Here is a 23,187-nt window from a genome sequence, read left to right as displayed (position 1 = left end):
AACATACTTCTAACCTTAGCCTTCACTCTTACTATTAGATATTACAGCTTCTCTTAAAAGTCCGGTATTGAATTTTCTCTGGTTTGGGATGGAATACTAGCTCAAAGTATCTTACAAAACTGGCCAAATATTTCTTGGTCAATTCTCAGTATCATTTCATGGGAAACTAAGCATGTTGTAAAATTGGCTATTTCTATACTTTTCTTCATGTAGACTTTCCAATCCATCAAATATTTGATCCTTATTGAGCACACAGGAAGCCAACCCCCACATACCTTCTGATGATGTGATGGAAATTGTGTGACAGGTATGCTAAAAATTGATTCATTTAGATGGATTTATTGAATTATGATGAAGCTCAGTTGACAGAGTAACTAAGATGCCTGAAGACCATCTGGACTCATTGAAACCTCTGTTTAGGTCTTTAAAATGACCATGACTCCAGTTAAATACAACTTCTACATATGTGAGAACTACTTTTAATTCAGGCAACAGATCTGATTAGAGCATTCACTACGCTTTCATAGTCTTAGCTGTATAAAACTGCAGCATGATTAATAAAAAAAACCCAGAGACGGAAACGGGTTCAACACGAAGGCCAGTAAAACAAAACAGCCAGTCACTGACTCTTACCTCTACCTCAGCTGAAATGGTGATCCTGCCTCCAGGAATCTCAGAATGAGACTGTCAGAGAGCTGTCTCCTCCTGTTTTATAGTCTTCTCCAGTGCTGGGATTAAAAAAGGAATGCACCACTACTGCCCACACTAGTGTGGCTACTGGGATTAAAGGTATGTGTCACCACTGCCTGATCTTTAGGACTAATCAGTGTGGCTGTTTTACTCTCTGAACTTCAGGCAACTTTATTTATTAAAATACAATGAAATATGACGACAAAAAATTTTAAAGACTATAATTTTGCTTTAAAAGCGAAGGGAAGTTCGTATTCAAATACCTTCGTATAACTGTAAAGGTCGCTTTTTACTGGTTTCTCTTTATGGTTTTGATCATACAAGGTAAAATAATTCTAAAATTCAACAATTGCTGTGAAGCTGATGCCATTCCAGCCAAAACGTTTACTAGCTGTATCCTATTTCCTAGACTTGTGTACATATCAATTGTATTGCTGTCATCATCTACAAACACAGCTAATTAGATGTGCCTAAGGAGTTCCCATGCTAAGTAACTCTATCATTTAAAAAGATCCAATGTTGGTCATAGCAAGGGTTCAGAACAATTGTACCATGCAAGAAAATAAGGACATTTCTGTAAATTGCAGTCATGATCTCAAAACACATGCATGATGAATAGACGACATATACAATAAAGTACATGATTAAGAGGTTAGTTCTTTCAAGGCTATGATTGTTGCTATTATATTAATAAGGCATCAAACTGGGAACAGGATTCCATTCCCTTTGATGAGGAATGTCTGGGAGAGTTTAGTGTATGCCTGGCAGGGGTCTGAATCTGACTCGTAGCAAAAATGACCACTTCAGTTCTACTGGTTAGTGATGGACAGGGATAAAGACTTCAAGGCAGGGAAACAGCATGCATCAAAAAAACATGCTAAGAGGAACACAGAATGACAAGAATAACCCCTGAAATTGGATCACCAGCAAAGGGAAAAGGGCTGAGAAGAAAGTAGGCACTGGGGATTGATATATTCCAGTGTTCATCTCCATCTGTCTCCTCTATACTTCCTTCTGAACCCTAAGCAGAAAGTTGGTTGACAGCCGTAGAAATCATTTCATAAGTACTTACCTTTTCAATACCACAGAGGCTCTGATACATAATGAGATAATGAGCTATTTACTAACATGAGGGAAATCTTTATAGTATGGGGTCAGTGAGACATTTTTCCAAGGCTGTGGTGAGTCCAGTGATAAGCTTCGGGAAGGGGCAAGCACTGGGAAGAGGAAAGTGGTACCTTGTTGGAGGAATTGCTGGATGGTGTTGGAGGCTTCTGAAAAGTCTGGAGACAACCTTCATCTTTCTGTGTGTTGCTCCCTGAAGGTTCTAGAGGCTGAGTCTGCTCTTGGTTAAGCTTCCTTTTCTTGCCATTTTCAGTTTCTGCAGTTTGTTTTTCCTTTTTCAGAAAGAAAAATGTTTTTTCTTTATTGATTTTCCCATGTACTGAAAATTGAACCCCAAGCTTTGTACATGCTAAAGTGTGCTTTTCTATACAGTTTTATCCCCAGTCTGTAGTAATGGCTTTAGTATAAGGAAACACATAATATCCTCAGAACCATAAGAATCTTTTGCTTATTATGGAGTTCTAAATATATTTTTTGTCATTGTGCATACCTCATCCTTAAAAGATGGACTGTATAGTGTGGTGGGTTGAGTAAGAATGGCCCCATAGACTCACAGATTTCAATGCTTCATCACCAGGGATTGTCAGTACTAGGAAGTATGGCCTTGTTGGGGTAGGTGTACTTTGTTGGAGAAAGTGTGTCACTGAGCTTTCAGATGATCAAGCCAGGCCCAGTGTCATTCTCTGTTGCTGCTACCTATGAAGATGTAGAACTCTCAGATAGCTCTCCAGCACAATATCTGCCTGCATACTGCCATGCTTCCCACCATGATATTAATGGACTAACGCTCTGAATGTAAGCAAGCCCCAAATAAATGTGTCCTTTTATAAAATAAATAGTAAGAATGTCTGTAGTTATGACATCTCTTCAGAGTAATGGGAACCCTAGGTAAGACATATAATGGTGTCTCATAGAGGAGTAGAAAAATTTCATTAATCTCACCCCATTTATCCTTGTGGTATCAGAAGAGTATTGGGTGCAGAAATACATAACCCGTATTTAGGATGAATCTTTTTAAGAGCTACATCTCAAAGCAACTGCTATTTCAGTAAGTGTTCTTTAAAAAGCCAGATAGTGATTTTTTGTTTGCATCCTCTGGTGTGTGTGTGTGGGGGTCATACTGCAACAGTTAGAGCTTGTTGTAAATATGACACACAGTGAGTGAGAGGTCACGATGAATTTGTTGACTTCAAACCTCGTTCTCACAGAGCCTTGGACGAGATAGGGACAGTCCTACATATTCCTAAAGAATTAAAAAGGGGTGGTACCTGAGTGGAAACATTGTTGGGCAATCAGCTACCTTACCTCTGAAGAGGGTGCATTACTGGAGCAAAGACCATGGGCACTGCTGGGCTGCCCTTGCTTTCCTTCCACTGCAGTTCTGTTCTTTCCTCTCTTTTGTTTTTCAACTATACGGATAAAGAAATCTCAGTAAATCCATGGAAATGGGTGAAAATGGCTGAATTTCAATAAAAATTATTTTCCTTTCAGTTTTCAAAACTGAAATGGATAGTTTATTCTACTTTTATTAAAGATTTTACAGAAAGACAACGAATTCATGTTGTTTTTAACAAAACCTCAACCATTCAGTTTTACCAATAAAGACTCAGGAGTCAGATGTTGGGGTGAAAGCCTGCTAGCTCACAGAAACAGAGAAAGGATCCAGCTGATCTTCCTAGTCTACTGCCATGCCATGGTCTCCCTTTTCCTGTATCAACTCAAACTAAAACCTCTCAACCTCAATTTCCCTCACTTCTACAGCCCGTGCTTCTCTCTAACCATCATGCTAACTCTCTCTTACTCTTGATTTTTTTTTCTTAAAAAATCTATGTATGCTTCCTGTCAACTGGTTGCTTGCTCTGACTCTTGACCTCTGGTTGACTTTATTTAATCCTGTTTAAAATATTCAAGCAGAAAGCTCTTGGATTAAAAGTGTGTGCTAGGGTTGAGCCACAACAAACCTGGAAATAGTTTTGTTTTTGTTTTAAGAAATAAAAACAGTAAATAACACAATTTCCAGGTGGAAAGTTTGATCAAATATTGTTTAACAATAACAAGAACTATTTCATCTCTATTTGTGTCTGTGCTTTTTCTTTCTTCTGCTGCAGAGACTCTACATAGACAAAAGGCCACCAGTGGTACCAAGTCAGATATATTCACACCTCAGGGGATTTTTGTGCATCCCAGGTGTAGTGGAATCAGCTCTTCCATCTTGGGAACTTCTGTTGATATCAGTATAACCCTCTCCCAACCCTCTCATCTCACAGGTTGATTTTAAAAGCATGAAACTTTTATGATAATACCAATAGGTTATGTTCTAAAGAAGATAATTACAAATCATAGAAAAAGAGAAAGAATTATGATTTGATATTTGATATAACAAAGTAGTAATATTGGATTTTGACTTCTATTTTGGGGATATATATTTCTATGTAACTCAGAGTACTTTTTCTATGTAAGTCAATCTGCAGGACTTTTTGACTGAGCTTCCTTATGCTAAATTCTTGGGTCAGAGTTATGTAGCATTATTTCCAATATTTTTTTAAACCTAGTGACTTTATAAAGAGAAACTATTTCACATCTATAAAATGAAGGCATCTACTTAAATATTAAATCACATTTCTTACAGAAAAGGAAAAAATTAGAGGGTATGTACTGTTATTCAAGTACTAAATTTTCTCTATTTAAATGCTTTAAATGAGTTTTTTTCAATTTTTACTCTATCATTTTCTTGTCTTTCTATCATTTTGGGTACACTAATCTATCTCAACAACTGCTTTTTGGTTCAGTTTCCTCCAAAGCAAGAGATGTTTACCCAGAAATATATCAAGTTTCTTGGTAAGAAAGGATTTTTCAAAATCATTGACTTGCTGACGTCAGAACAGATTCTACCCCCATAGTTTCTAAGGCACACAATGGGAAAGGGACATATCAACTCTGATCACTGCAGGGAGCTAGACATTTGAGAAGGATGGGGGAAGGATGAGTGTCCAGGGAGCTTCCCCTTGTTACCTTTTGCTTTCTCTGCTTTAAGATCTTCAACAAGGTATTTAAAATCTTTATTTTCTTGACAAAATTCTATCAGTATGCCGAGTCCAGCATCTTTTGGGAATGTATCCTCCATCAGGTCAGCAATCTGAATTCTGTCATAATCATTTTGCTTCCTTTCAGACAGGTGTAGATCTCTTCTTAGTAAGGACTTAATTATTCTAAAGTGGTAGTCTTCCATACGCTCTAATCCTTTTAGAAGAACAATTTTTTTGTATTCACTCATTATTCCTAATATTATGGACAGTACAAAAACATAAAAATGGACAAAGAATTACATACATATCCAGACAATTTCAAAACAGTCTTATTCCTGTGTGAGTGAATGACCAAAATTGATAATGTCCATAATTGCTTGTGTGAGAAAAACAGAGTTAAATACAAGCTGTACCACTGTGCAAAAATGGATATAGACCTTCTGTATTAATAAACAACTTTAGGAAATCCTTCCTCAGTAGCCATGTTAGGTGACTTAGGCCAATAACAGTTGTGGGGGAATAAAAGTGTTGAACACAATCATTGCTGCAGTGTTTAGAGTTTGCGTTATGAGTGTTAAAATCCTGTGTTCTTTTTCCATTCTTCTTTGGTGTCCACACAAGGACACATGAGAGGAAAAAATGATGAGTATGAAGAAAAGACATACTCTGTAAGCCCTAATGTAATGGATTAATAAAAATTGCTGCAGGGTATTAAAAAATTGATCATCTACATATTCAAGGAGAAGATGAAAACTGGTCTCAACAGTAAAACTCCCTTCTTCAGCATTCTAATTTTTACACAATACTGTTCTCCAGACCCCAGCGAAAATTACAATAGAAAGGTTTTTTGGGGGGTTGGTACTTGTGAAAACACAACTGTTTCAAACACAACCAGATAAATGATGGCAAAGATTATGTGTAATTTTTATGGATCCCATGTATATGAGAACATTCATTTTGATATTGAAGTGTTATTGCTTTTGAATTTGGACTAATCCCAACCTCAAAAGAATTTCCATACTACACAATACCATATATTTGTGTCACTGTGAATCTATGCTCACTAAATCCTGTATCAATATGTGTTCAGCCTCACTGCTAAAATGCTAAACACTTGAAATGTTCAGTCTCTTTCAAACACCTAAAATCTCTTCCAGATTTCAAAGCCTCTCTAAAATACCCAATGTCTTAATGAAATATCAAAGGATCTCAACTGTAAGCTCTTACAAAATAAAAAAATAATAAGTTAGCTACCTTGTCTTTCCAAGAGGGGAAAACCATGTCATAATTCCATTAAAATCAAAAGAAAATTAAAATTCTACAATATAAAAAGATTTTCTGATCTCCAATGAGCCTTGGCAACTCCGTTTCTTTTGCTCTTCCATCCATACACACACAGTGATTCTCCTACGCTTAGGACACCTCTCTCCACACCTGTTGCTATCCCTGTTGGTCATCGCACAGTACTGTCAGCTCAAAATACTGGGTTCCCCATTGTAGCTGGGTTATACCTTCATAAAGGGCTCTTCATGGCCTTTCACAGAAGTAAGCCACAGCTATTCCCTATGACTCCAGCAAGCCTCCAAAACCAGTACCATCTGGGTGAGTCTTTCACACTACAAAGTTTGTCAGCAAAAGTACAAGCTTTTCCTGCTCCGGACCACAACTTCAGTTCTGTGTACTGAGAGTGAGAAGATACTTCCCAGATTATTCCTCAATAATGCTGATCTCTTCTTAATCACAGCCAATTCTTCAGTATCAGCTGACAAGAATCACAGATTTGTAATTCAAAGTATTGAGTCGCCTTAGTAGTTTCTTTGTAGGACACTTATCCTTCCTTCTGATGTTCCCAAGCCAGGCCTCCAGCATCTGCACTGCCCCCTGCATTATGTTATAAGTTCCCACAGTAGTCCATTAATTTCTAAACACTCAATAGTTTTATATCCCAGAGTCACTAAGTTCATTCATAATCCTTCCTAAAACACAGTCAGGTGTGTCACAATAGTATTCCACATGACCAGTACTAATTTCTCTCTTAGTTACTTGTTCTATTGCTTAGATAAAACACCATGATCAAAGTCAACATGGGATGAAAAGGGTTTATGTCATTTTATATTTATACATCACAGTCCTTTATTGAAAGAAGCCAGAGCATTAATTCAAGGCTATAACCCAGAGGTAGGAACCGAAGCAGAAGCCATGAGGAACATTGATTCCTTGCTTGATCCTCATGGCTTGCTGAGCACTCAGGACCGCCTGCAGAGAAGGGGCAATGTTTCCAAAGGGTTAAACACTCACATCAATCACTAATCAAGAATATGACTTCCATACATTCTTACAAACAATTTTAAAGGAAGAACTTTCTGAACTCAGGTATCTCTTTCCAGATAATTTTGTCTAGTGTCAGGTTGACAGAAATCAACCAAAACATACCCTTCAAAAGAGATAATACCTTAAATTTTTAATTTATATACCAATAATAATGTATCGTATTTCTAAGCACTTTATGTCTCCTGATAGGAACACAATAAGTAGCCACACTGAATATCTTTTATCAAAATGACAAGATGCACACATCCTCTTCATGTGCATGTGAAAGAGCCTATTAATCTGTGAGTTTGAAAAATCACAAAATACTTTGATAGATACAGCAATATATTTCTCAATTACTAAATTAATAAGGTATAAATATCTGCAAAATTATTTAGAATACTTGAGAAACATAAGTGACTCATCAAGAGAGATAACTTTACATATATACATGTCTGAAATCAACTTCTAAAGTACCCTGTTCAAGTACATATTAAGAACTCCAAAGGGTACATGGAAAGCATTTGAAAGATTCTAAAAATAGGCAATAGAGATATATTTCTAATTAAGTTTCTCTCAATCATCCATATTTTCTACTAGACAATTAAACAGCAAATTCAAATTATCTAAAACTAAAGATAACAAATAATGTTCAAGATGACTGAAACTAACTCACTGATTGAGACACTGCTGATGTAAAAGATAATAAGTATTTTGGTGGATGATTAAAAACAGGGTTGAGGAGGACGGGAGAAGCAGGGAGGGGAGTAGAGAAAAATGTAGAGCTCAATAAAAATCAATAAAAAACAGATATATTTGAATAACTGTGAATCTGTACTTCATACTATACACATCCGTTGTCTCCCATGTCATGCATTAACAGAATACTAGAGTGCAGCTCCATTTCCTGATATATTTTCATTAAGTATTATTTCACTTAATGAAATAAGTATTCTTTGATGTCGCTAGCTTATTGTTTCTCTAGTCAATCACCACAGCCACCAAGTTACTGTTACTCTCCAGCAAGATATCTAAAGTCTTTTATTATTTTCTATTTTCTCATACTTATACTTAGAAAGTTATTTTATTATCTGCCATAATCAAAATGCCTTTGTGCTGTCTCAGGCCCCAGTAAGGGTGGAATAAAGATGCTTACCATCTTTCCTAGTGAAGCATCCAGAACCTAGCTGCTGTGGATTCATGGCCTTGAAAGCAGCCCTGATTTCCACCCTGCCCTTGTGGGTTCTATAGAGCTTTACATAACAAGTGCAGGACTCACCTTCTTAGAAATTTCTTCAGCAGTGTCCAGATCCTAGCTTGTCTCCCAGGCAAGATGCAAGGCTAGGTTTATTTGATTAAGACTACAAAACTCTCAGAGATCGGGTTGGGATGTTGCAATCCCCCAAGTGCCAAGAACATGAAGTATTTTTTAAAGATGGGAAGTATGACAATGGTCTGAGTCATTTCACTTCACTTCAAGTTTAGCAAATTGAATGTCTTGAACTCTGCTATTCCCGGAAGAGGAGGATTGCAAAAGTGAGGCCTCCCAATGTTCTTAGCTTTCGATTTCCCTGGTTAGCAAGACTGGATTGTCTTCTAAAGGATACACTTTACTTACCAAAACAAGCAAAAGTCTCCTGTGCTCAGTTGATTTTCTTCACAAATGGATATTCTAAACTTAGCATTTCATGTCCAACAGCCTTATCCATGGGTCACAAAGAAACATATTCCTCTGAATAAAGTTAACATCTGAAAGGGAAAGGGTGAGTCACTCAGACACTTCTCCCTCCTCTCCATTCAGGCAGGAAGTGGCAAGAGGTGAATTCAGCAGATGTCTACTGCCACTAAGAACTGAATGTGTTTCCTGGACAGAAGAAGATAGGCAGTGTAGTGTAGGGTGAATTCTAAATGATCTTAATAATAACAACTGGATCAGACATCGGCGTAAATGCTGAAAGAGCAGAGAGACAAAGGAGTGAGCCACAGCCACTTCTTAACTCTCCAACTCTTCAGCCTGAAATGGGTTAGCTCCTGTCTCCACTAGCTTTCCATTCCTCTTTCTGTCCAGCCACCTGATTTCCTGTTTTCTCCTCCATAGAGCTGAGAATAAAGGTGTGTGCCAACACTGCCTGACCTCTATGATTAGCTAGTAGCTAGCTCCGCACTCTGATCTCCAGGCAAGTTTTACTTGTTAAAGCACAATATAATATCACTACATTTCCTGTGTTTTTGTCTAAAGTAAAAAGAATGATATAACTAATATAAGAAAAACTATATATTGTAAGTACAATAACTTTATACAATATATCCAGTCAATAATGCATCACTAATAGGTAGTCAATTAATAACTGACACATTCAGAGAAAATACTCTACATCTTCTCTATTTTGGTGAGTACAAAAGTTGTACAGAATTCACTATCTAGTCTAACTTGCATTACCAACACTATCTTTTAATGTCTCTCAAATTTATACTCTTTAAAAAATTATACTCTTTTTAAAATCTATTTTTTAAATAATGTTTTCTCATTTTACATACCTATCCCTGGTCCCATTCCTCCCCTCTTCCCACTCCGCCACCTTACCTGCACTCAACACCCCATCCATCCCTCAAAGAGAGTAAGACTTCCCATGGAGAGTCAACAAATCTGACACATTTCTTTTAACCAGGACAAAGGCCCTGAATCTGGTATCGAGCAAAAGTATAACTATAAAGTTTTCAATTCCATCAGAGACCTGAGAAGGAAATCATATTACCTGAGTAAGCAGGAAGTACAATAAAGCAACTTCCAAAAACTGTGAGAAATGAAAGAAGCAACTGGCTGCCTGGAAAGTCATCAAGGTTCCTCTGGAATGCTTGAGCACTGGTCTTCAGCCTACCAGTCTAATGTCTGTCAGACTTCTCTCTCAAGCATGATATTCCGAAGTTCTCTCCTACCTGAATGATTGGTGAGTGTTATTTATAATATATTGTAAAATTTTTCGAGAAACATATATTAATGTATGGTTTGTTTCTAAGATTGGGGAAATGTTAATCTGAATATTCCATTGCTATAACACATCACATCCCTGCAAATTCATTGCTATGTTAGCAACATACGTCTTTCATTTTCCCTTCTGTCTTTCTGGCCTTATACATTCAACCCATATCACGTTCTGTTTTCCTTGCGATAAAATCCCAATCCGTAAATTATTGTTACATCTGCACCAGACCTTCAATGACAACATCATTCTTTTCTAGTTTTTAGTTTTGATCTTTGTTCATTTATACAGGCTTGCCCAAACACCCACTTTATGGTTTCTCCTGAATTTTTGTTCTCTCTTTTATAACTCTTTTATTATCCAGATAGTATTGTTTCTTACCATAGGCTTTACGTTTTTTTATTTGCCCTGGAAAGGAGTTTCCTCTATGATTACTATAAATGCCTTTGCCACACCATATGCATACGCAGAAATAAGGGACATTCTGTTTGGATTATGATTAGAAAAACACATTTTTTCTAGGAACTCCCTGTTTACAATCCCTTTTTAGGTGACCACGTTTGCCACAATTATAATCCTTAACATTTTGAATTTTCCTCAAAGCTTTGGATATCACTTCCTATCTAAGCATCATCACGATCTTGAGATTCAGTATTAACTGTATCTCAGATCCATTCTACCAAGGGTGTTGTCCTTGCCTTTAAAGGCCCAATTATACTTTTGCATTGAGACAGAATTTTCAGAACCAGAGATTCAATTATTATTTTCTAGTTTCTAAACTTTGTATTATTCCATTTACTGCTGATGTCAATTTTTGTGAGAAATCTGTGAAGGCTTCCTTTGGGTCTTGTATAACTTTAGTAAATGACTCAATTCTCTTTTTAATTATTATAAAGAATTATTTTTTAAAAAAGAAAACAGACTACCTTTTTCATTTTACATACCAATCCCAGTTTTCTATCCCTCCCCTCCTCCTATAGCCTTTACCTATACCCCCATTTCACCCCCCATCCACTCCTCAGAGAGGGTAAGGCAAATTGATTGGAGGATGTTCCAAGGCCCTCTCTCCTTACTATATCTAGAATAAACAAGGTATCCATCCAAAGAATATGGGTTTTCAAAGAGCCAGTACAAACAATAGGGATAAACCTTGGTGCTGCAGCCAGAGGTCCTGCAGTCTGTTCCAACCATACAATTGTCACCCACATTCAGAGGGTCTAGTTTGGTCCTATGCTAATTGCCTCCCTGTACAACTGGAGTTGGTGAGCTCCCATTAGCTTAGGTAAACTGCTTCAGTCGGTGTCCCCATCATGGTCTTGACCTATTTGTTCATATTCTTATTCTCCCAGTCTTCAACTGGACTTTGGGAGCTCATTACAGTGCTCCACTGTGGGTCTCTGCCTCTGTTTCCATCAGTTGAGGATGAATGTTCTATGGTGATATTTAAGATATTCATCAATCTGACAAATCCAGTTCAGACACCCTCTCCACTTTTGCTTAGGGTCTTAACAGAGGTTATCCTTGTAAATTCCTGGCCATTTCTCAAACACCAGGTTTCTTGCTAGCCCCATGATGACTCACTCAATAAAAATATTTTTTCCTTGCTCTCTTCTCTGTCCTTCCTGCATCTCGTCTATCCCATTCTTTCAAGTTCTCCTCGCTGCTCTCCTTTTCCCCCTTTTTCTTCTGCCTTCCCTTCTCTCTCCATCCCTCATACTCCCAATTTTGTTAGGAAGTCTTACCTATTTCTTCTTTCCAGGTGAATCTGTGTATGCTTTTCTTAGGATTCACCTTGTTACTTAGCTTCTCTAGAATCATAGGCTATTGGCTTGTTATCCTTTCTTTTGCTTTACAGATAGCACCCACTTATGAGTGAGTACATAGCATGTTCATCTTTCTGGGTCTGAATTAGCTTACTCATGATTTTTTTTCTCGTTCCATCCATTTGTGTGCAAATTTTAAGATGTCATTGTTTTTTACCTCTGAGTAGTACTCCATTTTGTAAATTTACTACATTTTCCCCATTCATTCTTTGGTTAAGGGACATCTAGGTTGTTTCCAAGTTCTGGCTATTACAAATAATGCTGCTATGAACATACTTGAAGAAATGCCCTTGTAGTATGATTGAGCATCCTTTGGGTATATGCACAAGAGTGATATTGCTGGATCCTGAGGTAGGTTGATTCCCCATTTTCTGAGAAACTGCCATACTGATTTCCAAAGTGTTTGTACAAGTTTGCATTCCTACTAGATGAAGGAATGTTTCCCTTATTCTACATTCTCTCCAGCATAAGGTATCCCTGGTGTTTTTGATCTCAGCCATTCTGACTGGTGTGATATGGTATCTCAAAATAATTTTGATTTGCATTTCCCTGATGGTTAAGAATGCTGAACATTTTCTTAAGCATTTTTTGGCAATTTGAGATTCTTCTAATGAGAATTCTCTGTTTAGTGTTGTTGGAGGTTTCTGTCCAGCCAGGTCCCACAGCCATTCAGTCCCAAAGAAACACACAGAGCCCTACATTAATTATTAACTGGTTGTCCTAGTAGCTCAGGCTTTCTTGTTAACTAATTCTTACTTCTTAAATGAGCCCATAATGTTGTCTGTGTTAATCACATGGCTTGGTACTTTTTTATCAGCAAAGCATTCCCACCTTGCTTCATTTGTGTCTGGATGAACTGCAGATTGAGTCTTTCCTCTTCCCAGAATTCTCTTATTCTTGTTGTCCCACCTCTACTTCCTGCCTTGTTGTCCCACCAATACTTCCTGCCTGGCTACTGGCCAATCAGTGTTTTGTTAAAACAATGCAAGTGACAGTTTATAAGACATTGTCCCACAGCAGCTTATTTCTGTATTTTTTAATTGGATCATTTGCAGTTTTGATGTCTAATTTCTTGAGTTCTTTGTGTGTTTTGAAGATTGGTCCTCTGTCTGATATGGGGTTGGTGAAGATCTTTTCCCATTCAGGAGGTTTTCTATTTGTCTTATGGACTGCGTCCTTTGCTTTACAGTACTTTCTCAGTTTCAGGAGGTCCCATTTATTTACTGTTGCTCTCAATGTCTGTGTTACTGGGGTTATATTTAGAAAGTGATCTCCTGTGCCCATGCATTGAAGGCTACTTCCCACTTTTTCTTCTCTCAGGTTCAGTGTGGTCATATTTATATTGAGGTCTTTAATCCATATGTCTTGAATTTCATGTATGGGGATTGATATGGATCTATTTGCATTCTTCTACATGTTGACATCCAGTTAAGCCCACACCATTTGTTGAAGATACTTTCTTTATTTCATTTTGTAGTTTTAGCTTCTTTGATAAAAATCAGGTATTTGTAGGGGTGTGGATTAGTATCCGTGTCTTTGATTTGATTCTTTTGGTCAATTTGTCTGCTTCTATGCCAATACCAAGCTGTTTTCATTACTGTAGCTTTATAATAAAGCTTCATATCAGGGATGGTGATGCCTCTGGAAGTTCCTTTTTTGTGTGTACAGGATTGTTTTGGATATCCTGGGCTTTTTGTTTTTCCATATGAGGCTAAGTATTGTTCTTTCAAGGTCTGTCATGAATTGCGTTCAGAGATTGATGGAGATAGCATTGAATCTATAGATTGCTTTTGTTTTTAATTAACAGTAGTCAGAATGGATGCAGGGTATTACTTCAGTTTTTCTATTTCTGATAAGACTTTCTATGTATCCAATATGTGGTAAACTTTGGAGAAAGTTCCATGGACTTCTGAACAAGTAGTATATTCTTTTGTGTTTGGGTGCAATGTTCTATAGATGTCTGTTAGGTTCATTTGCTTTAGAAGGTTATTTTACTCCAAATTTTCTCTGCTATTTTGTTTTCTTGATGACCTGTGCATTAGTGAGAGTGGCATACTGAAGTCACCTACTTTCACTGTGCTAAACTTAATATATGATTTTAACTGAACTAGTGTTTCTTTTGTGAAATTGAATGCCATCATGTCTGTTGCATAAATGTTAAAAGGTGTCATTTTCTTGCTGTATTATTTTTCTTTAATGATTTTTCAGTGCCCTTACTTTTTACTTTTGGTTAGTTTTGGCACAAACTCTGTTTTATCAAATATTAAAATAACTACTCTTCCTTGCTTACTTCTTACTTCTATTTACTTAAAATACATTTCTCCATTTTCTACCCTAAATTGATATTTGTCTTGACAGTTGGAGAATGTTTATTGAATGAAGCAGAAAGATAGATCCTGATTTCTAATCTAGTCTGTTACTTGTGTCATTTTATTAGAAAAATAGAGACCATTAATTATTCATTAATTCTTCTTATTTCATTATTGTGGATTTCCCTCTTCTTTTGATTAACTGTTTTAGTATTATTAATTCCTTGTACCCTTTTTCATGTGTTGACCCTTTATATCGTAATTTTTCCTTTTCATGTATCTTGATCTTCATATTGCATATTTTATTCTAGTGTCTTTTGTAGAGCTGGATTAGTACAGAGAAATTGTTAAAATGTGTATTTTCCTATCATGAGATATTTGCTTTCTCTGTAGATTGTGAAAATGCTTTTGTTGCATATCGTATTCTAGGATGACATCTGTGGCCTTTCAGAATGCATAAAACATTTGACCAGACCCTTATTTTCAGAGTATTTATTGGAAATCAGTGTTATTCTAAAAATTCTACATTTATAAGTGATGTGGTCTTTTTATCTCCCAGCTTTTAATAGCCTTTCTTTATTGTTTACTTCTCATGTTTGAATTACTGTATCTAACAGAGATTTCCTTTTCTGATCATATCAATTTGATGTTCTCTATGCTTACTGCACATTGATAAGCATCTCTTTTTTTACATCAGTAATTTATCTAAGATTGTGTTACATTATTTTCTATGCCTTTAAGCCAGTTTCTTCTCCTTCCTCTATATCTATTATTCATATAGGTTTTTTTTTTCTGGTCATAATACCCAAGTTTTCCTAAATGATTGGTTCCTGCATTCCTTTAGATTTAACATTTATTTTGACAGCAATATCCATTGCTTCCACCTTCAAGACCTGAAGTTATTCTTCCTTATGAATTCTCATCCTTAACTTGGCCTGTTCCTAGCCAGTTTTTCATTATCCCATCCACCTTTTGTATCCGGTCTTTTATCTTTCCTTGTTCTATATTCCTTTTTATTTCTTATTCTGTGGCTTGCTGTGTAGTTGGGTGGCTGGCCCATGGTGTCCTCTTTCCTTCTTTTCTTGGTCACTTTCTTGATCCTCCTACCCCCCCCCAGAATTCTCCTTCTGTTTATTCTCTCTGCCTGCTAGTCCCTCCTAATCTTTCTCCTGATAGTTATTGGACATTCTGCTCTTTATTAGATCTATCATGTGATTAAATTGGCAAAATCAGATAACTTCTCAGAGTTAAGCAAGTACAACATAAATAATGCAACATACCTTTGCGTTGTTAAAGAAATGTTCCACAGCATAATTAAATGTAACACATCTTCAACTAATATATCACAACACCAACTATTTGTGCATACACAGTTTTTAATGAGGAACTTAATAATATCATCTTTATTGTCCTTAAGCATGTTCATAGTTGCTATTTTGAAATATTTGTCATTTATTGCTACTAAACTACTTTTCTCAGGGCTTATTACAATAGCATTTGAAGGGAAACTAGCCCATTAGAGCATGTGGCTAGGGCAAGCCTTGTCATTCTTCCCCATTTCCTTTGACTTGTTAAAAACAATATTAGATTATAAAGCTTGCCTCCAAGGTCTATTCTCTTATTCAGACAATTTTTTTATTTTGAGGCTGACTACCAAACTCCAGCAATCAGAAGACCACTTTGGCTCACCTAATTGATGTGTCTTCCCCACTTAATAAAAGATCTTTCTGTGAAAACAGGCATTTGGGTGTGATTTTTTTCTTAATCCAGGATCTGGTAGGGAGCATTCACTATGGAACCCTCCCATCCTAGGTTGCTCGATTGTTTAGAGATGAGGTATATTGTCTTAATTACTTGTTTTGGTTTTTGTACTAGCAATTAAGATTATCTAGTCATGAAAATGCAAGCTTATTTTTGGTGTGGATATCTGTAAAACCATTCTGGATGGATGTTCAGTTTTTTGGTCACTATTGCCCCCATCTGACAGTTAGATGAGGAAAATAATGCTTAGATTTCAGTCTTGGGGTCACTGTGGGTTTAATGTTCACACTGCAGTTATACCCAGCTTTTAAATTCTAGTTGGAATTCTGGGTTCAGATTCCAAATAGTCCCAAATTGGTGCGGTTTCCTATTGATTTTTGTTGAGCTCTCCCTACCTCTGCCCTCCACTTCAACCTTCTCCCAAAGTCTCCATGCTTCCAATTTATTCAGGAAGTCTTGTTTTTTTCTACTACCCATGTATATTAGATATATATATATCTCTCTTAGGGTCCTCATTGTTGTCTAGGTTCTCTGGGATTGTGATTTGTGGTCTGGTTTTCTTTGCTTTGTTTCAAAACCACCTATGAGTGAGTATATGTGATAATTGTCTTTCTGGGTCTGGGTTACCTCACTCAAAATGATGTTTTCTAACTCCACCATTTTCTTGCAAAATTCAAGATGTTATTTTTTTCTGCTGTGTAGTACTCCATTGTGTAAATGTACCACATCTTTCTTATTCATTCTTTGTCTGAAAGGCATTTAGGTTGTTTCCAGGTTCTGGCTATGACAAACAATGCTGCTATGAACATAGATGAACACATGTCCTTGTGGCATGATTGAGCATCCTTTGGATATATACCCAAAAGTGGTACTGCTGGGTCTTGAGGAAGGTCGTTTCCTTATTTTCCGAGAAATCGTCACACTGACATTCAAAGGGGCTGTACCAGGTTGCATTCCCACAGCAATGCAGGAATGTTCCCTTTTCCCCACAACCTCTCCAGCATAAGTTTTCATCAGTAAATTTGATCTTGGTCATTCTTACTGGTACAGATTTTTGACGTCAGGTTAGCACAGTGGTTCTCAACCTTCCTAATACTGTATCCTTTTATAATTTATTAAAAATTTCCACCTCCTTCCATCCCCCAATTCGCTATCACAACCCCTACTCCCCCTACCCCTTCCTCTTCAGTCCTAAGAGAAGTCAGGGTGCCCTGCCCTGTGGGAAGTCCACGGCCCTTCCCCCTACATCCAGGTCTAGGAATGTGTGCATCCAAACAGACTAGGCTCTCAAAAAGCCAGTACATGCAGTAGGATCAAAACCCAGTGTCATTATTATTGGCTTCTCAGTCTGCCCTCATTGTCAGTCACATTCAGAGAGTCCAGTTTTATCACATGCTCATTCAGTCCCAGTCCAGCTGGACTTTTAATACAGTTTCTCATGTTGTGGTGACCTTGACCATATAATGCTTTTCATTGCTACTCCATAACTGCAATTTTGCGACCACTATGAATCCTAAAGTAAATGGTCTTATGTGACTGCTATGAAAGTGTCATTAAAGCTCTAAAGGAGTTGCAACCCACGGGTTCAGATCTGCTGGGAGGTAGAAAGAAAGGGAAGAGCTGGCTCCATAGAGAATAATGGGAAGAGGAAAGCTTGGTCCCCAGTCATGACCCAGCCACAGAAGAAGCAAGATGTCTGCCTCGCTGGAAAAGGTACCAAGCCACATGGCTAACATAGACAAGAATAATGGTCTAATATAAACTGTAAGAGTTAACAAGAAGTCTGAGCTAATGTCCCAATCAGTTTATAACTAATGTAGACCTCTGTGTGATTTCTTTGGGACTTAATGACTGCAGGACCAGGCTGAACAGAAAACCTCTGACAATAAGCAGCCACTTTAACTTCTCTTTCCTGCTTAATAAGGAATCTCCCTCTGAAAACAAGCATTGGATATGGTTTGTGCCTAATCCAGAATCTAGAAGGGAGCCCCCACTGTGCATAAATCCTCCTAAGGGTTGGGGGCTTACTTATGACACAGATATATTGTCTTGATTGTTTATGATTTGGTGTTGTCCTGCGAACCATGCATCTCTAGTAAATATCTGAACACCTCTCCTGAGTTGATGTTCAGTTTTTGGTCTATTGTCCCCATCTGATAGGTTAGACCAGGAAAATAATGCTTAGATTTTAGTCCTGTTGTCAGTCTGAGTGTTACTGTTCAGGCTCCAACTACTCTCAGATCTCAAGCTCTACTTTGAGTTCTGGATTCAGATTCAAAGTAGTCCCAGATTGATGCAGTGGGTGGTCTTGATGTTAGGTTAGCACACTCATTCTAACCTTTTTAATGCTGTATGCCTTTAATACATTCTCATGTGTTGACTCCATTAATAAAATTATTTTCATTACTACTTCATAACTGTAATCTTTCTACATTTATGTCATAATGCAGATGATCTTAGGTGACCCTGTGACAGGGTTGTTTAAGCCCCAAAGGGGTTATAACCTACAGGTTCAGAAACACTGGGAAGTAAAAAGGGAAGGGCTGGCTCCAAAGTTCTGATAAACAGGTCTTAGAGTCCAGCTCTAGGAAGACCAATAGAGGAATAACAGGAGTTAGCTTGGCTATGGCCATGGAAATCAGTGAGTTGAATATGGATGGAGGTGGCTTATGTGCAGGGGCTGAAGTAAGAAGGCAGCAGATGCTCTAAGAGTACTCTGGAGAGAGCAGAATGGATGAGGCAAAGGAGGGCACAGGTAAGTAGGTGGGTAACATGGGTTCCTGTCAAGTTTGATCACTCCAAGGCCTGTTGTAGAGAATCACAAAGGGATGAAGCTAGACCAGTAGAAATGACTGAATGGGTGTTCATTTTTTCATGTTACCAGCTTGACCTTCACTGTTAAAATAATAACAATAATAATAATAATAATAATAATAATAATAATAATAATAAATAACAACAGCATAGGAGTCTTATATTAAGACTAATTTTGAGCTTCTGTAAGGGTTTCCAGAGGACAGCTGTTTGATGATAGCAGAGAAGGATTTCTGAAGACTCGATACAGAGTTCATCACATACAAGGGAAATTTCCTATTTGCACCAATCATATTAGTATTTCTATTAGGTGTTAAAGAAGTCCTCTGCCTCTAGCTTAGATAGAAAAGATTCCCAGATAATGTGGATTCCTCAAGTTTTATAGCACAAGAAGCAAAGCCTTATTGAAAGCATTTGAAAAAGCATCACTGAAACTGCATCTTTGAGAGGAAAGCCATGAGCTAAAATACATAGTTTTCTCAGGGTATCTGTACATTGTTCTAAACAGTCAGAGTTGATCTAAGGGTCATCTGACTAGCTGTGTGACAGACAATTTTTTTCCTAAGGAAGTCACATTTAAATAGGAGAGCCCAAAACTTGGTAATAAAGTTACCAATTGCCCAGTCACCAAGCTTGTTCCTTGTCTAGTTGAGCTGACTTGTTCAAATATCCCTGAAAGTAGATTGAGGATTGAGAAAGAGACAAAAGACGGAAGACAGAATTGGGAGGCCTCTCAATGACTACGGAAAAACCCCAAGTTTATTAATCATAGTCCTTAATACCCCAAGCAAAAGGAGAGTGCATAAAAACTTCCATACCAATGATACAAGGAACAAACAATCATAATAACCTCCTTAACACTATACACATCTAGTAAGCACAATGTTAGTTAAACATCCTGTTTTTTGGCCTTCACAAACATTAACTCTCCGTCCATGAGTCTAGGGAGAAATGGAGTCACTGTGGGCCCCTGCAATTCCTACATCTGCATCTCAGTAATTAAAAGCATCTCCCTGCAAAAAGAAATCAAAATCCTTCACTGTAGAGGAAAGATTGTTAAAACACAGGGAGTTAGCAAAAGGATGAAGAATAGCAGGATATTTTAATAATGGGTGGACACTCGCATTCTGCAAGTAAAATCATTAGGTTAAGAAATAAACAACTTAGGGGTTTCAGGAAGCCCTGAAACCGGATATAATTTTGTCCTCCTTCCTTTAGAATAAATAGGATGTTGCTAGGTATGCTCAACAAGCTTTTTCCAAGCATATTATGTGGAAAAAGTAGAGATCAGCCAAGTTATGCAGAAGGGGCTCAGACCACCTGAACTACCTGAAAAGGACACTCTCCAAAGCGTTGTACTGTCTACAGTCTGTCAAGGGTGCTCCAGATTTCTGACTATTGTGAGCTGATGCTCATTTTGGGAAGAACTGATGACATAGCTATCTTTGAGGCATTTCTGCTTCTGTAAGTAACACTTCATCAATATTCCTATAAGAAACACAATAAAAATCAATCCTATTGTTTCAACAAATTGAACTTATTTGGATCTGATCTTTGGTGTGGGGTGAGTAGATACTTGTTTACACCTCCTGAGGAAAATTTTCATACAAAACAATCAGAGAATGGTTCCAGCACACTCTATGTAGGTGGATTTGTTACTGTTACCCTCATCTTTGTTGCATAGCATTTGTGGATTATACAAATTGAAACTTTAGGTCTGTATAAGATACAATTCCCCGTCTCTTTCTCATATGTAAAGTCATCATTTTCTTCTCTCTGAGTCTGTTCTTTGGTGTGTCAGGACACTACTGATAAAGTGTTATATGAGGAAGATAAATGAAACACTCACAGATCTGCAAGTTTGGGAATTCAAGACATAACTTTCAGCATTTGGTGTGGTTTCTTCTTGTATCTTTGTTACAGTATACGGGGGTAGTCAGAATCTAAGCCAAATGTTTCCAAAATCTTGCCCTTTAATTCAAAGACTTATGTAAAGGCTCATACAGATTATAAAGAAGCCTTGAAACTTTTCTCAAAGCACAGTGACAGTACAGAGCAGACAGGAATATGTGTGAAGAGCAACAGTGGTCACATGAGGAAAGGTGTTCAAGGGCTCCAGTTTTTGTTTGGAGCCATTTTCATGATGTTCAAGAGAAGGAGTTTGGGTGCTGTGGGGGTGTGACACAGGTGGATCTTCATTTCAACTGACAGAATTAGATTAGGTAGGCAGGCATTTACTTCCAGTGCAGGTCCTTTCAACACAGTATTTTATGTGATTATATACTCACAATTATACATAGGAGGAAGGTGGTCAACATGATAGTCATTATAAAAGTTCCCTTTAAGGATACAGTTTGTCTTGCTGTGCATGTACCTGAACTAGTCTGGATCAGATCCTCTTTCTTTGTGAAGTATTTGAATATGAATAATTCATGAAAGTATTTCTAAGGGCAGCAATCATTTTCATTGTTTCATATATATATATAGACCTGATTTATGTGGGTGCCCATGTGGTCAACAGGCTTCAGATATTTTGGTAGAAGAATATAAGTACACAGGAGATGCAGGTAATGATCTCTGGCTGGAAAGTGCAACTGTGGTTTTCAAGCAAGTGGAGCCTGAATTCAAGGCAGAATTCAACCTTCTCCTGTGTCTTTTATTAATGCCTTGAGTTTTCTGTGGTAGACACACTACTTGTTCTTTGGCATGCTTGGTCTTTAACATCACACGTGGAGTTTGTATTCTATACTTTTGATTTTACAGCAACTCTCAAATGGCTAAAAGATATTCACAAGGAATCACTTCTTTATCAAAATGTGGTTTCATTTTTAAGTTTTATATGTAAAACTTATAGATTAACATGTATAAAGTCATTGATAGAAAACATAGAACTTAAATCATTATAGGTGTATAAAGAATAAAAGAAATCATCATTTCCTAGAATTAAGAGCAGGTCTGGTGGTGGTGGTGCAGGCCTTTAATCCTGGAAGGAGGCTGAGGAAGGTAGATCTGAGTTCAAGGCCAGCCTGGTCTACAAAATGTTTTCCAGGACAGCAAGGACAAAACATAGATATCCTGTCTTGGAAAACCATTAAAAAAGGAGCTGGCTTTCATTGATTTGGTATTTCAACAGTTCCATGTATTTTCTGGACTTGGATCTTATCTCCATAACCAGTATCTTGGCATCCAGGTTTTCTGATTTGAATCAGGCTTGAGTGACTTTCTTTCTGACATTGACAACCTTAAAAAATAAGATGATGAGGTCAGATCAAGTGAAATTCAAATGGCTCCAAACACTCTCTACATTCATACTGACGAGACCCTATGGGTCACATCCCATTTCTCTCTGGTCTATCTCCTTAAATGACTCTCTCTCTTTGGAGTCAGCTTTCTTCCCTTCTTGGAACTATGAGAGTAGCTATCACTCCAACAGACTTGAGCACACAGCTGGAAGGCCCGGTTATGACACAGAGCTCCAGAGAAGAGGAAAGAGCTGTCATCCCTGAGGTAGAGATTGAGTTGCAGAGTCTCATTGAACGGGCAGGTTGGGAGGAGGGAGAAAGGACTTTGCTGTTGCAGCTGCCATGGGGGAAGGTTTGAAACTTTGCCTGGTGGTGTGAGAACCATGGTGCTGTAAGAGAGTTTCTATGTGAACGAACATGTGACCCCATCTATTTCTTCTGTACACATGGTTATAGTGGCCTTTTTTAAAGTGTGAAATGAATCCCACACAATATGTTAAGTATGACAAAGATTGTGGGTTTTAGCACATTGTGGTCTGATTATCCCAGGGCATCCTTGGGAACTTATGATTTCTGTTCATCATGCTCTGCAACAGACAGTATTTGAATATTATAGATGAAGACTCCAAGATTCTTTGTGCTTTAGTCTTTGCTCAATTTGAAAAATCAAAGAGTCAGAATATGAACAAAAATCTTAATTAACCTGAGTCCTCTCATATTATCTCTCTGCTTTGATAAAAGAGATACTTTTTGTCATTTAGCTAAACATATAACAACTTTTGAATTTATTTTCTTTCTTATGATTTAGAAATATTTACTTAAAAGATATTAGAAGGTCGGGCAGTGGTGGCGCACACCTTTAATCCCAGCACTCGGGAGGCAGAGGCAGGCGGATCTCTGTGAGTTCGAGGCCAGCCTGGTCTACAAGAGCTAATTCCAGGACAGGAACCAAAAGCTACGGAGAAACCCTGCCTAGAAAAATCAAAAAAAAAAAAAAAAAAAAAAAAAAAAAAAAAAAAAGATACTAGAAGGAATTTTACTATTAAATGTGAAAAGTTTAATTTTTATTCTCATGTTGGATTGTCTATGTAATGCCAACATTCAAG

The 23,187-nt window shown here is 37.4% G+C and overlaps 1 protein-coding gene across 1 annotated transcript in view; it reads right to left on the bottom strand.

Moving 5' to 3' along the window:
- LOC130874557 (gamma-interferon-inducible protein 16-like) overlaps positions 1 to 23,187 on the bottom strand; it is a 39,297-nt gene that overhangs the window by 6,119 nt on the left and 9,991 nt on the right. Inside the window, exon 7 of the mRNA XM_057769934.1 lies at positions 1,929 to 2,087. Coding sequence (XP_057625917.1) covers positions 1,929 to 2,087 — 159 coding nt within the window. The remainder of the gene's footprint in view (positions 1 to 1,928; positions 2,088 to 23,187) is intronic.

This window comes from Chionomys nivalis, chromosome 5 (genome assembly GCF_950005125.1).
Source record: "Chionomys nivalis chromosome 5, mChiNiv1.1, whole genome shotgun sequence".
Lineage (NCBI taxonomy): Eukaryota > Metazoa > Chordata > Mammalia > Rodentia > Cricetidae > Chionomys > Chionomys nivalis.
This window is presented reverse-complemented; position numbering and strand designations above follow the sequence as displayed.